We start from the raw sequence: 18,449 nt of genomic DNA on the forward strand, positions 1-18,449 counted from the left end.
AACACATTATATACATATTAGATTTATATGTAATACGTACCTGTCGGATCTTTAGGTTGGTCTCACCATCTAAGTTGGATGTTTCAGTATAGCACATCGCCTGAGGCTCACTGTGAGAAAAACAGCAGCAGATGGTGAACACAAAACAGCTGCACAAAAACATAAATAACACGCATATATATATATTTTCCTGAAACACATTCCCAAAATGACATGTATTTTATTTTTCACTGCTATAAATCACACTAGTACAAACACAGGATGACAAACCTCACGGATACACACACAAACACACTGCGGTGCTGACCTGGAGGACACTATGACCATGTCAGCCGGAAGATGCTGCCCATTGGTCACCTTGACCATGTCTCCCACTGCCACCTAGTGGGCAGGTGCAGCATTGCAACAGCATGAGGAAGGAGAAAATGAGATTAAGAGACCACAGTGCTTGAAACAAAGAAAGGAGAAGCAACACACAGCAGGATGTACAAAATCAAAAAGAGAAAGTAAAAAAAATGCAGTGAGAGGTGAACTGAAAAAAGCAGGTGTTACCATAAAAACTACAGGACAGAAATGAAAGCATCATTGACAGAAAGGAGGGGAAACAGAGGAATAGAGTAAGAAAAAAAGATGCGGATGCGGAAAGAAAGAGAAAGATAGGGTTACCTGCTTCCATATGATGGTTTGCCATGCTCCGTTACGCAGAACTGAAAAACAATGACATTATCAGAAAAACTCCACTTATGAATATATAAACAATATATAACATGAATAAATATCAACTAAATATACGTTTTATTAAGAGGCAATATTTGCCCCTAAAAAAGATTTTCAGGGACATTTTTACCTTAATGAGGGCATATTTTTTCTAACCATCTAAATAAATAAATAAATCTTATGAATCATAGGGATACACTGATATTACAATTCTTACCAATAACAAAAAGCCAATAATAATTTTTTGTTGTAGTTGTGGCAGAAAACTGATAAACAGAATATATAAAAATTCTATACTCTACTGCATTGTAAAAAATATATATATATATATTTTTAAACATTATTGAAATGCTGAGGTGAATTTTGCATAGTAAACATTAAAATTAAATATACATTTTGACATTGCTAAATATTACATTAAAATTTTTTAAATAATTAGTGTTTTTAAAGAGCCAGTGTACGCTAAAAGTAACAATATTTTAAATATTCATCAAAAGATTTTTTTTTAATATAGGAGGATCGTTGAATGTACATCATGATGTTGTCAGAGCTTTAATAAAAAACCATATTCGCTACATATTTAACAGGTCACTACCATGACTGCAAAAGCACTAAACCCATAACTTGATAGGCCTAATAGAGTATTTTGAAATATATCAAATCTTAGATAACAGATAAAAGCACATCTTGGTCTCAATTTTTAGGTCATTTTTGTTACTTCTGGTTGTCCTAGTTCATTTCTGACCCTGTTACACAGATATGATTAGTAATACTCAACCTGTTGTCTTTTTCTTGTTCACAGTATTGTCTGCTTTATGTCTTTTCTGCAAGAACACAACACGTGACAACTCATCAGCAATATTCATCGGAAAAATATCAACTGCATTTAAGACAATGGCACAATGCACTTATCCAGTGTTGGCAAAACATAGTCTGGACAGTTTAACAGTAATTCAGTGCTCCATTCAGCAGAATACTCACATAATCCTCAATGATCTCCTTGATCCCAGCCACTGTCAGAATAAAGATAAGGGGCACCAGCGTTGTGTAGCGACCCGTCGGTGAGACATCAGGGATTTGCTGAATTTGAAAATGCACACAGATAAACATAATATGAAGTACTTTACATTTGTGGTAAAACAACATGCTTTGGAAAAGTCCTATGTCTATTTTAAAACAAGTTTAGGCAGAAAAAAAACAGAATCCTAATCTGACTTCACAAGATTTGGAATATAGCGTACCAGTCGTATGGACTATTTTTATGATAACTTTAGCACTGTTTTTGAAGCAAAAAGCTCCAAGTCACCTTCATTTGTTGGCATATGAAAAAAAAAAGTTGGAAAAAAAATAAGTTTATAAAAAATATCTTATTTTGTGAAGAAAAAAAAAAGTCATACTGACTTTAAATGACATGAGGGTGAATAAACGATGACAGAATTTAACATTTTAGGTAAACTATCCTTGTAAACATCATAAAAATAATGAAGTTATTAAATATAAATCTATAATATAAGCACACAAAACAAAGGCTGAATCCATCATAGAAGTTCACCACTTCAGAACAAACTGCTTAGCCAGAATTTTTGAGGAATATCAATACAGTGCTGCCTTGCAAAGCACTGTAATGAGTAAATAACATGACACACTGAAGAAACCTTTTAGCCATTTAACTTTTTTTTGCTCACTCGTTTTCATGAAATACCGGCCTAACAGGTTGGATCACATGGCGGCCGTTATTGAGATTGCATAGCGACTCGTAGTGGATGAGAGTGAAATAGTGGACCACTTCCAAAAATGGATATAATACACAAATGGACATGTTGGCAAGTAACCGAAAAAGTCACATGGTCAGCATAATCAGTATAGCACCTCGGAGTTCCCTTTTGAAAGAAATCACCACAACCAATACATTTTGTACTATGAGGTCCTCAAGACAAAGCAGAAGCAGTTCGGACAGCGTGCCAAGTGTCATACCTGCATAAGAGCGATGAAGAGAAAGAAAGCATTAGCCGCTCGCCTGATCTGTTCGTACAGGAACCGCGGCAGGAAGGTAAGGATCCCGTATTTAGCCGTGCTAGATGGGAAAAAGGGAAAATCGACAGTGTTTAAACTATCAAACTATTTTTAAGCTATACAGCCAGGGCCATAACAGCACTAATTTAGAATTAGCTCCACTCAGGCTTCTGAAAAAAAAAAAAAAAAAAGCATTCGTAAGTGTTTTGATACAAGCCAACATCTACCTGCTTTCACGAATGCCTGACACTTCACTGCCCACTGCATTAAATTTAGATAAACAATCCCAAAATAAGTGTCTGGGCAGTTAGGATGGATGTTTCTCACCGTGTCTGTCAATTATCAGTATTGATTGAACTCCTAAGTAGCTCTTGAATAGCTGATTGCGGCAGTAAATGTTTTACAGTTATTAAAATAGCTGTTAAGAATGCCTAAAAATAACCTCTAGGACTACAAATTTGCCTCTGTACCAAGGTTGTCCATCTAAATCTAAACATGAGTCAGTATCTGTTTGTGTGGGTGTGTGTTTATATCTGCATCTGGAAGCACATTTTGTATACTGTATATCCAATCGTACACTCTTAAAAATAAAGAGGGTTTCCACAGAGATGCCATAGAAGAACCATTTTGGGTTCCACAAAGAACCTTTCAGGGAACAATTGAAGAACATTTTAATAATCTAAACAACTTTTCCCACTATAAAAAAGCCATTTGTGCAATGGAAAGGTTATATTGATGTTAAATGTTCTTCATGGAACCATATATGCCAATAAAGGAGCTTTATTTTTAAGAGTGTAAGCATGTTTCTATACTACAGCATGTGTACTTATGTGAGGGCAGTCTTCTGTAAACACGACACCCTTCTTGGGCTCATCGGCAATGAGTTCACAGCCTAACACACCCCGTGTAACCCACACTGTGGCCTCAAACAGCAGCTCGGTAGCTGACCTGGAAGTACGGCAGGCTATCGTTGACATCAAAGAGTGGCTGAGAGCATTCATACGATCCCCTTCATTAACATTCAGCGGTCCAACCCACACTGCCGTCACCATGATGTGTAGTACCTGGGGTTACCCTAAAAGACTGATATGGATGATTGCACTGCTGGATTTGCTGGTCTGGTTACTTTCTGACTGACAGCTGACCAATGGAGGCCAATGCAATGGGAAGCAGAAACCGGTTGTAAATAAAACATGAAGATCGAGGAATAAGAGAGTGATCTGAACAATTGTTATGAAAATTTCCACTGCTGCAGCCACGCAGACATTATATGCTGAGAAGCTGATGAGCTGAAAAGGTCAGAGCTCCGTCTGATCTGAAATTAGCCAATGACAAAACGGCTACGGTTTTCTAGGCCCACCTTAATGTTGTTACAGGAACCAAAATAGAGCCTTTTAGAGCAGAATCGAATCTTTAGAATATACTGGCGGATCGATGAAGTGTGTGTGGGTGAGTGTTTCGGTACTGAGAGGCTGATTTTGTATGAGCTTCCATATTGTGGCACTAATATGAAAGCGATCTGGGATATCGAGCTTTTGTAACAACTACTGATCATATACATAACACAAATCATCTTCATAAAGTTTCAAAAAGTGAAATTTTTTCATCAAGCAGAACTTCACTGCATACGAAACGAATCAAACTGATATAATAGCCATTCAAAAGATAAAAAAAAAAAAAAACCTTTGGAGGACTTGGGCACTTTGGAGACCAAAAGACTTTTTGTTCTGGAACTGCAGATGAACTCTAGCCAAGCACGGCCCGGAACATGACCTTGGTGTACTCGCAGGAAATCTCTGAAGTACTTCACTTGATGGGAGCTATTCGGATTTGCGTTCAATGTTGCATACATTTAGCATGTAAATTCCCTGAGGGAAAATCTTAACTTGATTAAAGCATTTTTACAATCAATCTCATAGCATTAGGAGTTAATAAGATGATTTTTTTTGTGCTGGATCATGAAATGTTGGAACAGCTGCATTGTTGGTGAGGCATCAAATACAATGTGTTTAATTTAAAGGGGTCATATGATGCGATTTCAAGTTTTCCTTTCTCTTTGGAGTGTTACAAGCTGATTGTGCATAGATAAGATCCCTGAAGTTGCAAAGACTAAAGTCTCAAAACCAAAGAGATATTCTTTATCAAAGTTAAGACTCTGCCACGCCCCCCTAAAACGGCTCGTTCTAACACGCCCCCACATATCAAGTATAACAGGTGAACACAAAAAAAATTGAGTGAAGGAAATATAGGAAAGACGGGAGGAGCCTTCGCATCTCTGTGACTGGCTGATCACTCTATGAATGAGATATTGCCCTTCTTTCTTAAACTGTTAATAATTAAAGATACACAAAATATTCTTGTTAGTGCATTATTTTAGTTGATATTTTCGATGCAATGCGATGCATATTGATGAGACTCTTAAGCAAATTAAATGGACAAATAAATAAAATAAAAGTTCACATAAACAGAAACTTGAAACTTCTTGTTAAAAATTTGGGGTCAATAACTTTTTTAATACATTCAAGCAAGGATATATTAAATTGTCTTTTTTAACTTTATATAAATCAAAGAATACTGAACAAAATATATCAAAGTTTCCACAAAACTATTAAGCAGCATAATCATTTTCAACGTTGATAATAGTAATAATAATATGAAATTCATAATATAAAATATATATTGAGAAATCAGCATATTAGAATAATTTCTGAAGGATCGGGACACTGCTTTCAGCTTTGCCATCACAGGAACAACTGACATTTTAAAATTTATTAAAACAGAAAAGAGTTATTTTAGATTGTAATATTATTTTACAATCTTACTATATATTTGCAGCCATGGTAAACATATAAAACTTCTTTCAAACACATTAAAACATCTTACTGACCCCAAACATTTGAAGGGTAGTGTAAATAAAAAACTGTGAGCAAAATATTACAATATCGTTTTCTTGCTGATAATGCAAGTTAAATGCGTATATGCATTTCCATTGCATTTATTCTACACTAAAACACAACAAAGAGAGTTTTTCATTCTCATTTGAGAAGACCACCATACACCACTGCAACAAAGATACAACTGTTTGCAGCATCTTTACCATGCTTTTATGTTAAAGATTGCTACATTAAAGAGACCACAATCATATTAATAACTAGACCTAATCATGTTCACTCACACTTACAGCAACAAATACAATAAAACAAGCGTGAATAAATCAAAGGGCACTGTAACATTTTCAATAAAGACCCGAATGAACTCACCTGACATGGTTGTCACAAAATTTGGTGGTCTGGGCTCGGTTGAGCAGCACGGTCCGCGCTGTGGCATCTATCGGGTCCGCCTGTGATGTGGTTCCGGACATCTCATCCTCTGCCTTGCGGTAGCCGGCGGCGGAGCACGCGGGTCCTGCACCGTTCGAGTGATGGGAGAGAGGCGAAGCTAGCGTGAGTGCGCGTGGAAGAAGACAGGAGGAAGAAGAGACATAGAAATGTGGTTTACAGTTCAGTGCGCTGGCCACTAACACTACTACTGCGCTGATGCCAATGACGTTTCCCTCGGTGCACCGCCCTCCCCGTCCCTTTCATTCCCCCATCCTCCTCCTCATCATCCTCATCATCCACGAGCAAAAGCTCCGTCACCAATACAGCATACGCGCGACGCCCACGGGACCCCCTGTATAGAATGTGCTGATGGGAGCACAATGGCGCAGCAAACACCTTTGTAGGAAACCTTGTGCATTTGTTTATCTTTATAAAAGCTGCTTTATTCCGTGGAAACACCTGTGTATTCGCGATGCGCTGAAACGAAAAGCAATGAGACAATGGCTGTGTCTCAAAACATAGCGAGCTTCCTACCTAGACAGCATTTTAGGCATCATCCGCACCTGATTCCAACATCCATACATGTCGGAGAGTCACGACGCGTTAAAAATAAATCTCTACCATTATAATCAATTCGCTGAAAGCGTCCTTTGCGTCGCGTCGACGGTTTTTGTCTTTGACGCGCTGCAGAGCTACTCATTTTCGCCGTCTGAATGAATAATTTATATAAAATTCTTATTTTATTTCTTATGTGTATATGCAGTTATAATAGTACATAATTAAAACGTACATAAATTGATTTAAATGATATTTAAAATTTAAATGAACTAAAATTATTTAAATAAATCAACATAAATCAAGTTATTTATTCATGAGTAGTCTCGAGCTTACAGCTGATTGGTCCGTGAGTTCAACGTTCTGCGATGACGTATGGCTTCTATGCGTCCAGTGTAGCGATTGCGTCGCGTCGCGTGGGGTGTTTTGAGACACAGCCGCTTACTACGATTCCCTCTCAAATGTTGCCGCATCGCAGACGATCGCCAAATGATGCTTTTCCGCACGTAATAAATAATGTACGCTCGGTAAATAACAGCTCTGTCTGTATGTGACAGGAGAGTTTACCCAGCTGCTGCATGATCGAAAGCGGGTGTGGAGAGATGGACTACTCGCGTCACTTCTCCCATTCCAGTAAGCCTCTCTAATAGACAAGCCCCAAACCCTCTCCCACCGTGTCATTTGGGCCGTCTCGGGCAATCTGTGGACGTTTTAATAAGACTCCACTCCGCTGTCTTTTCTGCAACAGACGATGGTTTCCCTTCGGACAACGCGCGCTCTGTGTCCGCGTCTAACTACACCGTTCCCCGCAGTCACACAACACAAAAGCCTTACATTTAAAGGCGCAGGCACTGCTCGAGGGCCACAGATGTCCGTCTCCACAATCATAGATCAAAACGCACTAAACGTGCTGCTCACCGACCGGCAAGAAGTCGCTTCCTGTTCATTTGCTCCTCCTTGTTTCTACGATGGAAACTCTACCTGAGGCCACATGTATGTTTCTCAAAGAGTTGGTGTTTGAAGGTCAGATGGTAAATTTTAAGCCATTAGGAAGATTTAAATGGTTAAGGCAAATGTGAATGGGGGAACAAATAACGGTCAAAGAATTTGCCATTGAAAACTATTGACCACTGATGTGAATATTGTGGGATTAATTAATTATTAATATGCACTGGGCCACATATTGCATTATAATTAGCCAGATTTTGCACTAAAATACCATAACGTTTCAAAAGGTTTGACTCCCAGCTTTTGAGGTTAACAAAATAATTAGGAAGGTTTAAAAAAAAAAAAAAACACTTTTCATTTTGTGATCCACACAATTAGATGGTTCTTGTATTATTTTCATAAGGCTGTAGCCAAATATGCAAGTAAATGTGGATCGGGCAACAAATGTAAAGGTTACAGAATATGCCATTGAAAAACACATTATTGACCATGATCTGAATATTGTGGGGTTTATGGATGGAAAAAATGCAAGCCATCAGCCAAACGATATTAAACCTCGTGACAGATCTATTATAGAAAATGTTGTTTAAGCAAAGTCGAAAATATAATGTTTCCTTTTAAAAATGTAAAAAAAAAATAGTTTAACTCGCAGTAAAGGTAAGAAGGAAGTACTATAAAAATGTATGGCTTTTATCTATAAAGTACATCCTTCTCTAAAGGTTAAACACATATTTGACATTTTTGACAGACAGACAGACAGACCGACCATACTGGGTCAATGACAATAAACTTTCTTCCCACAAACTCTCACAAAATGTGCGCTTGCTGCTTGAGAATGTTTCTAGACTTTTTATCTAGCCACAACCATGCTGTCTCTTGCACCATATCTAACAATTTATCTGCTAGTCAGTACTGCAAAACCACAAACCAGATGAATCAGCTAAAACTTGCAGACGTGATCATACTAAGGGCTATGTTTCCATGAGATCTATCTGCTTTCTGACACTGCACTCTGAAAAGTTCTCTTCCTTCTAACAACATGATCTTAAGTTATGAGGAGCAGGGTGTAAATGTAGCAAGCACTCATCTCTTTGGTGTCAAAGGCCAGCTTGACCACTGATAACTTGCCACTAACTGAGAACTGTGTTAACTTGTAATTATGTATGGTGTCATATATTTTAGTGCTGAAGACACTGGCTCTTAAATGTGTTTTTATGGCTAATGTATCTTTCAAGGTGACTCTGGGCACCTTCAGACTTAATTGTAGCATGAACAACAGCAATGAGCTAGTGGGTGTAGTTTAAACTAGTGGCACTCAAATGGTTCTGCATCAGGACCCAGATTTTACATCAAGTAGCATTTATTATACAAAACTTAAAATCAAACATTGAGATACATACATGCAATTAATTGCATAGATCCAGCAATATGCAGACTTTAATACAATATTGTGTTATTATTATTCACAAGTTTTTGCTCTAAAATAGTTTGAACATGTTTGACGCACAGCCTGTAACATTGAAAAAATGAATTGGAAACATTTTACTACTAATTTTTAATAAGCATATTCATTTTATTATCCTAACTATGCACGCTTATCTTGTTATTTTCATTTACCATTATATTTTCCCATCTATAAAAACAGACTGCATGGCAACCTACTGAGAACCACTGCTGTAAACACCTGTCATGTTTCCAGATCTGCCTCACTAAATAAATATACAAATCAATGTGAACCAGAAGTTCATGAGAGTTCCTCAGACTAGGGCCAAAGAATCACATATGACACACTTTTCATCGTGCATCTCATATCCTGCTCTGAACGATCACTATCTTCCTCCAACTCTTTCATTTTCTCTTTCCACTACTTATTCTTCCAGTCCCAACCTCAGCCATTCAATCTTAATGGCCAGACCGGCAGACACTTTGTGCCCGATTAACATCACAGAACTGTAAAATCAGCAACATACTGGTAAACTATGTGCAGTACATTGACTGGACAGATACATGACAAACCTTTCATAATGGACACACATGGCTCTGGTTAAGACTATTAACAAGCACTCAATTCACAAGTTGCCCAACATGTGCTGATAAAGCTGGGAAGTTGAGTGCTACACTGACTTTTGCCCTCAGATAAAGACCAAGAAAGATGTTCCGTTTTTGTGTGAGCAGCATATAAATCACACCTAAACACTGTCAACAACTGCACAACATTTCAGCTCAAAACATGGTTGAAAATTTGATTTCCAAAATTAATTTAAAAATATCCTAACACCCTAAAACCTTTTTTAAAATCTTCATAGCAATAAATTAACAATATAAATCGAAATATTGCTAAATGAAATATATAAAGGTTATATTTAAAGGTTAATGTAAAAATCGCCTTAAGTGCAGTTAGGGTTGCAAAGAGGTGGAAAATATCTGAAAGTTTCCATAAAAAATCATGGTAAGTTTCCAGTAATTTACCAGAAATTTTCTGTCCCTTTGCAACCCTATGTGCAATTTACATATTTGCATACAATTATTTATTTGAGTGTTGATTATCTAAAAATAAATGGCCATTGAATTTAATAGTTTGGTCTATACTGTTAATTGTACCTTAATATTATAGTAATGTGCAAGTAATGGGGCTCCCTTTACTACATTATAGGTGAGATACTGTAGATTTTTCATTCTTAAAGGGTTAGTGCACCCAAAAATGAAAATTCTGTCATTAATTCCTCATGTCCCTCATGTCGTTCTAAACCCGTAAGACCTTCGTTCATCTTCGGAACACAAATTAAAATATTTTTGATGCATTCTGAGAGCTCTCTGTCCCTCCCATAGACAGCAATGTAATTAACACGATCCACAAATTCAACGATCCAGGAATTAACACGCACCACACGGATACGTTGTTTTCGTTCAAATCAAAGCATAAATAAACGTAGAAAACGTATCTGTGTGGCGCAGCTGACACAGAACAGCGTACACTGTTTGCGTTCAGTGGATACTCTCCAAAATAGCGTTAGAGTGACGCGGAAAAGGCGAATTGTTGAATAAAGTCGTTAGTTTTGTTTTCTTTGCATACAAAAAGTATTCTCATAGCTTCGTAAAATTACGGTTGAACCCCTGATGTCACAGTGAACTATCCCTTTAAGAAAATTTGAATAATGTAATTTATTTAAAGAAAGAGCCACAATTTGTTCAGTAATCCACTGGTTAATGAAAAAGAAAAAATAAGCAGTTTTAAGATTAGTTTTTTTCCCCTGCTATACCGAAAACGTACTGAACCGTGCCTTTAAATTGGAGGTACATACCAAACCATCATTTCTGTGTACTGCGTTATACCCCTAATATAAACTAATGTGAAAAAGTTAGGACACCCTATCGAATTCCATGGTATTCTGTATCAGGAGAAAATAAAAAATTATCTGGTTCTTGAAAAGTCTTAAAATTTGGAAATAAAGCCTCAGATTAGAGGTCTGCATTCCTGTGGGTCCCGACCGGATTTTTTGCGCCGCGGGATTAAATTCCCGAATAAAACGCGGTAGCGGTCGGTAACTCTGGTGTAATTTAAACAGGAGCGAGCGGTCTAACAATATCCCGTTCCCGACGTCCATTTAGAACAGCATATCTGCGCTTTATTCTTATTGACCACAGGTACAGCTTGCACTCAGGACTGTTATGCACGCGCTGCACGCATGCTTTAAACGTCACGCGTTTTATTTGCGTGGTCTGTGCAATTTTTGTACATTTTTATTTTCTCTTTTTTCCTACTGTGTTGCATAAAATATTAAACGAATTTTGTGTTTTAAGATTATTCATATAAATTCAAGTCAAAGTCAATAAATTCAAGACTCTTGACAAGACGAATAAAATACACTACACTTTTATTTGTCAGCCTATCTCGCTTTCTTTCAGTAGCGGGTGAGTAAATGTTTTCAGTAGTAAATGTGAGATTCTGAAAACGAGATCTAAATTTAGCGGGAACAGTCGGGTCGGGAAGAAAATTATTCTAAGCGGACAGCGGGTGAACAAAGAGTGAATATATAGCGGGAGCGGGTGGGTGCGGAATAGAACCTTGCGGGAGCGGGACTAAAAAAACAGTCCTCTACCTCAGATGAACAATATCACATGACATATCATACCGTGTCATTATTTGATTAAAGAGCAGGCCATATGGGTTTTTGAAAAATCTCTTTTGCAGTTTATAAGGTAGCTATCCTTAAATGAAAACAATCTGTAAAAGTTGTTAATCAAAAAAGTGCATGATAAATAAAGATATTGGCTGTGTCCGAAATCGCCCCCTATACCCTTAAATAGGGCACTATTTGAGGGAACAGCCATTTTTAGTGGTGTCCGAAACCATAGTGGACGTTCTCTAGTGCACTATCACATAAAATAAAGGTCTAAATCCTTAGTCTGGGGCCGTCATTCTTAGTCAATTTCCCCAATATCTCTGCCCCCCCCTTACTTTTTCTTACGTGTCACTTCTTCACCTTGTTGAAAACATTCACCTCATTTCAATTTGTTAGCAAAGAATGTTGTTTATCTTAAAATGACTTAAATACACTAGATTTAATAAACCTATATTTCATACAAATGTACACTACCAGTCAAAAGTTTTTGAACAGTAAGATTTTTTATGTTTTTACTGAGAAAATTACAATGTTTTCTGACCTTAGATGCATTTAAACCTGTTGTAGGGGACTCCAACACAATATTAGGACACTTTAAAATACCATATGACCTGCTCTTTAACAAAAATAAAGCCAAGATGGAAAAGCTATGTGTGACAAAGTTAGGACACCCTATGATTCACTTGCCTGTAGATCCACTTTTAGCAGCAATAACTTGAAGTAATCATTTTCTGTATGACTTTATCAGTCTCTCACATCGTTCTGGAGGAATTCTGGCCCACTCTTCTTTACAACGTTGCTCCAGTTTATTGATGTTTGTGGGCATTTGTTTATACACAGCTCTCACCACATGATTATGCATATAAAGTGTATTATAAATATACAATATAAATATATATTTAATATAAATAGAAAAAATTAAGACTTTTAGTCAAATTTAGTATTATTTTATCTTATATGATTAAAAGCATGTAAAAAATAACATGTCAATTACATATGTGCTTCTGATTAGTCATGTCTGAACCTATCACTGAGTTTGACCCTGAGCACAGTGTGGTCATTTGGCCATCTGCCAGCTTTTCACCACTAAAAAGTAGCATGCTTTTAAATTATGAATAGCCCTGGTTGCATTATTCATCCCTACGCCTTTGTAACCGTGCTCACTTTACCCACCGCATTCTCTTATACCGCATGCATTCATTCAGCGGGCCTCTCTTATTCCATGCAATATCACTGCACATCTCTCCGTCTGTATTATACTACTCTGATTAGTCAGACTGTGGTCATGCTGTTCAAATTGGTGTCAAATTCCTCTGTTGTCTAGAATTTTCTGCTACCCCAACACAATGGCACTGGAACCGGTTCAAGAGGACAGTGAACAGGCTAATATAGATAACCCAGAAAAAGCCAAAGACAGAAAATATTACATGCTCAAGCAGCCTCTTAATTTGCAAATTGCATACAGCTACAGTCTCCCACTAGGGATGGGCGATACCAGTTATTTGTTCAATTCAAATGCAAATATCAGTCCCTATTGGTACTGAAACCTCTAATAAATATAAATTTCTCAGGAAAAAATGTCATTCATGGTTGTTTAAAAGTCCTATATCATATCATAGAAAATTAACAGTGAATGGCAAACATTGCTCTCTCTGTTTGTCCAGGGTCCCTTGATTTTTCAGTCATGAAAAATAATTTAAATGATCAAAAAACTCTATGTAAAAGGCATAATTGTATGTTTATTAAAATTTTGAAAATACAAAAAGTTGTGTAAAAGTATTTCCAAGGTCAATGTTCACAATAAAAAGCTGTTCACACACATGTGGACCTAGTGATTTATTAATGTACTATTTTTAATTAGTTCTTTTAAACATGTCATTGGTTTTACATTGTTTAATGTTCGTGTGAAATATTTGACTAAAAAAAGTAATTATTTAGTCATCATAGTCTGATTAGAGGTATATTGAGATGACATTGACACTAATTTAGAAAAGCTTCATAATTTTTTTTATTAGAATTATAAACCTTTCTTGTGTGAAATAAAATAATAAACTAAAGAATAAAAGTCAGGTTTTCCTTATTACTAGTAATGCCAAAATTAAATGTCAATAAATATATATGGGAGAAAAATGAACAGAACAAAAAAACTCAAACTTTTAAAAAATATGAAAAAACAGTAAAAGTTGAAAAAAATCAATTTTTTGAAAATGCTGTGACTTTTCAGCATTCTGGTGATGAGCAACACTATCTGCTAAAAAAGTTTTTCCCTAATGCATATTAACTTTCATGCTAATTAAATAATAAAAGCATTGGTATTAAATGAGGATCGAGTCTATTTGGATCAATCATCTCAATGTGACATCAATATCAGAAGTATCAATATTTGATCCGCCCATCCCTAGTTCCCACATGCTCACGTGTGGCCGCTCCACCAGACGTTTGGAAACCCATTACCTACAGAGCCCCGCCTAGACTTCCTGTGCCCTCCGCGTGACATGTTGTTCCCGTTGCCAAGGTGACCCACAAGTCCTGGTGGCCCCCAAGGGGAACAAGGGTGCGCTTGCAGCTTGGGCTGCTATGGCGATAGAAAAGGGTGAATGAGGAATGAAAGCCTCTTACAGGCACAGTGACCAGGGAGGGTAATCCTCTTTCTGTCAGCTCTGCAACTTCACCTGTATCTAATCCTGACCGGGCTTTATCCCAGAGCGCAGGTGAGATTGTTCACTTACACCACCAGGCACGTCAGCCACCCCGCAACCTCATGCACAAGCCATGCAAGCGAGCATAAGAGCATAACTTTTGTAGAGTTATTTTATCTTTTTCCTTTGTTGTTTGATTAACTTTATTGACAGACGGCAGCAGGTTTATTAGGCTGCTGGCATTTTAAAGTAACAGTTCACCCAAAAATGAAAATTCGCTGAAAATTATCTCACCCTCAGGTCATCCAAGATGAAAATGAGTTTGTTTCTTCATCGGAACAGATTTGGAGAAATTTAGCATTACATCACTTGCTCACCAATGGATCCTCTGCAGTTAAATGGGAGCCGTCAGAATGAGAGTCCAAACAGCTGATAAAAATATCACAATGAATCAACATGAATGTAGCCCATCAATTAACATCTTGTGAAGAGAAAAGCTGCGTGTTTGTAAGAAACCAATGCATCTTTAATACATTTTTAACTAACATTTAAAGGGGTCTTATTATGCTCTTTTTACAATGTCTTGATTTTGTTTTGGGGGTGTACTAGAACAGGCTCTCATACTAGGTTGTATTTTTCACATATTTTACATTATTACAACACCTCTCTCCCCGGTCTCGTCCCATTCGTCGGTATTTGTGATATCACAAATCCCGGAAAATATGCGTTGTAGTCCAAACGAGTCGTTCATTGTAGTTTTTGAAAAGTGATTTCTGTTAAATAAAATATCTCCTTTTGAATTGGACTTTGAGCTTTGTAACTTTGCAGATCTTTTTTATGCTCAAACAGCAACATTACAGACTAACTAAAGTTGAAAAAGTGAAAAAGCATAATAGGACCCCTTTAACTAATAACACTGCCAGTGGAAAAAGTTGTCTTGTCTGAATCAGGAGCGAAATATGCAAAGATCAAGCACCTTTTAAAGGCAAAAACAGTCCAAAATTGATCAAAACAAATATGTCAATGGATTTTGATGCGAGAGGACAACAGGGGATCGACTTTTTCAAAGAAGGAAGTGTTATTATGGATTATGGGCTCACTAAATGGAACAGATTAAAGTTAAAACATCTTGATGGATTTGTTTCTTACAAACACACAGCTTTTCACTTTACAAGACATTAACTGATGTACTGGAGTCGTGTGGATTACTTGTAGATTTTTGTGATGTTTTTATCAGCTGTTTCATTCACTGCAGAGGACCCACTGGTGAGCAAGTGATGTAATGCTAAATTTCTTCAAATCTGTTTGAATGAAGAAACAAACTCGAATGGCCTGAGGGTGAGTAAATTATCAACAAATTTTCATTTTAGGGTGAACTATTCCTTTAAGACCTCACGCATGGATCTAATGATACACATACGATTTTCTCCCAACTTATTACATTCACTTAGACATAACCGACTGTGTTTACAAAACTACTCTACTCAATGGATATTTTAACATAAATGTGAGTGCATTTGACCATTCAAGCATTCAATAACTCTAACATCAAGCAGTTCTCGCTCTATATTTTCTCTTTCACACATGTTTCTTTACCATTCTAAAATCTAACAATACACACTTTAAATCATCGCCATATATACCGTCATACCACCCAGCCCTAATGCATGCCATGTCTGTGATGAAAGTGCAGAGAACGTTAGCTTTATTAGTCTATCCATGCAGTGTGGGCTGAAGGAAGGGGTGGCTTCATGCACCTGTGAGGCTCCAAGCAGTAGCGGGAGGCAGCGGTCCGCTTGAGGGGGGCACTCACTTTTCTCAAACCTGTCTCCCAGGCGGGAGCACATGTTGGAGCCCATGGGCTGGTCCTGCCCGAGGGGGGAGTCCTGGCTAAGAGGGGTCAACACTAACTGTTCTGGAGGAGCCCAACAAGGGTTGCCATAAGAAAAAAACAACACAAGATATCAGGTCAGTAAGACCACAGAGCAAAACACTCTTAGAAATGTGCTTTTAGGGATGAGAAATGGTGCTCAAGCGTTAATATTTAAAAGAACTCTTTCTCAATAGAAAGCCTTTTGTTATAGTGTAAAGGGGCCCCTGACATGTCAAAAAGATTCTTGTTGATAACTTGTTGATTTATCTTTACCTTACTGGCTTTCATGCATTACCTTTATGTTCAATAATGCCTCACATTACAACACAAAGCAAGTCAATTGTTCTCTGTCTAACATGATAAACCACTCTGATCCAAGAAATGTAAAAGAAATGCTTTAAATGTGTGCCATCTTTCCCCTTAAAATGTCTCTCAATTCAAAATAATTGTGTGTATTATTTTTTAAAAAAAGTAAAAGGCTATTGTGGTGCTTAATATGAGAATAATTCAAGAAGGATTTATTATTATCTGAGTAAGCAGACTTGCTAATGCAAACAGAAAATAATAAGTAAAATCGAATAAAATATTAATATATAAGATTAAATGATGAGTTAATATTTATTTTTCTCCTATCATCTTCCCACAATGATGAATCTGTATACTGCAAATGACTATAATTTACAAAACATTCTTTTAATCAGGTGAAGAATAGTTACAAACACCAACTTTTCAGATGCTTTAAGTGACCTAATGGCTCATTTTTTATAGTATTTCAAGCAATGAATGATGTAAGCAGTCAATTTTTGAATGCTCTGATTGTATTCCTTTTGCATTAATTACCTTAATTAGTTCTATTCCTTTAATTATTTTAAAAGAAGAAGCATCGTTTGACAAAGCATTTATAGAAGTAGAACCCTTAAACAGTGTTTTTAAGGTAATCCCTCCTTCTGGCATTCTGACAAGAGAAAAATATGCTAAAATAAAGTATAATGTGTGTTTAATTTATATACAGGTTTATATTTTGATGTAAATACAGAAACCTTGTCTTATCTGCATCCCATCAGTTTAATGTGATATATATATTAATATTTATTTACACTCTGTAATTTAAGAAGTCAAAATAGATCAGTTTCCTACCATGAGTGATGAGTTTACAGTTGCTGCCCCCATGTGGCCTTTAAAAGTGATGCGCAGAAACGCTGAACAGTACGGATGATCACTAAAACGGGGACCTTTAATGAATTACATAATTGGTTCTGTGATTATGTAACCCAAACGTGACATCAGAAGCTTATCTTTTGTCAAATGACTGTTAAAACAACAACACACTCTAATCACGCCATGTTAGAAGCACTTGATTTGACATGCATGTTATTTTGCTTCTGTTCCAACTTGTACATGAACATACGTAGAGCAAATTCGAAGGAAAACATCTGTCAGTCATCTCTTAACATGAGCAGAACTGATAAGTCACATGTTTCACGGAATTACAAATGGGGTTACCAACAATATGGCTCCTGCATGTTAATTCTGGAACATGCTGGGTCAGAGCAGGCCAAACAGACGCTGCGAACAAACCTTCAGTGTAATCCACAATGCATTTGTGTCAGTCTGTCAAAAAGACTCCACCCTCGGTGTCATCACCCCACAAAGACCTGCCGATTAAACACATGCTGGAACAGACCTGCTGCCAAAACACTCCGCAATCTCTCAAACCTGCCACCAGCGTTCAAATCTCAAGAGCCGTGTATTTGCGATGTATTCTTGGCCCCTGTTTGGTGCATTAAGTACTATGAAACCCAACAGGCAGCCCACTGGAGAATGATATATAAGCTTTTACTAAGATTTGTAATAATAATAAATGTCTCATGGCTCATTTCCATTCAGAACAGAGCCTTTAAAAGACTGCAGCGATGCAGTAAGTGATTTTCTTTCAGTGGTTTGCAGTCTTTAGATTTCAAACCTACATTGTTAGGATTTGGAAAGCAATGCTTTATTGCATTAAACAGATCTCAATGTTAAAATCAACAACAAATTCTTACAAATATCAAGTGGATATTTTGATTTTAGTCATATATTGCATGCCTTTGTAAGCTTACACTCTATGCTTTCAGTCTTTGGCACTTTCAGTTGCTTTCAGTTTTTGTTTCACAGTTACTTCAGTTTCTTAGTTTCTATATCTAGCTATTTGTGACATTTACTTCCAATTTCTAAGCGAAAATTGTTTCAAAGTGAACCCAACATTTTTTTCAGTGTATAT

The 18,449-nt window shown here is 36.9% G+C and overlaps 1 protein-coding gene across 18 annotated transcripts in view; it reads right to left on the bottom strand.

Moving 5' to 3' along the window:
- The window catches only part of LOC107716405 (phospholipid-transporting ATPase IB-like), a 61,774-nt gene that overhangs the window by 41,392 nt on the left and 1,933 nt on the right, over nt 1-18,449 (bottom strand). For 4 of the 18 annotated variants that reach the window (XR_001637207.1, XR_001637208.1, XM_016522825.1 and 1 more), the window contains exons 2-9: nt 16,130-16,231; nt 5,991-6,168; nt 2,692-2,791; nt 1,699-1,797; nt 1,496-1,541; nt 667-707; nt 308-381; nt 41-110 (exon numbers count right to left, since the gene is read on the bottom strand). Coding sequence is in view for 16 of the 18 variants with exons in the window: in XM_016522825.1 (XP_016378311.1) it covers nt 41-110; nt 308-381; nt 667-707; nt 1,496-1,541; nt 1,699-1,797; nt 2,692-2,791; nt 5,991-6,168; nt 16,130-16,231 (710 nt within the window). In the remaining 2 variants the exon portion in view is untranslated. The other 14 variants (XM_016522826.1, XM_016522840.1, XM_016522829.1 and 11 more) reach the window with 14 other exon arrangements.

This window comes from Sinocyclocheilus rhinocerous, unplaced genomic scaffold, assembly GCF_001515625.1.
Source record: "Sinocyclocheilus rhinocerous isolate Xijiao unplaced genomic scaffold, SAMN03320098_v1.1 scaffold360, whole genome shotgun sequence".
Classification (NCBI taxonomy): domain Eukaryota; kingdom Metazoa; phylum Chordata; class Actinopteri; order Cypriniformes; family Cyprinidae; genus Sinocyclocheilus; species Sinocyclocheilus rhinocerous.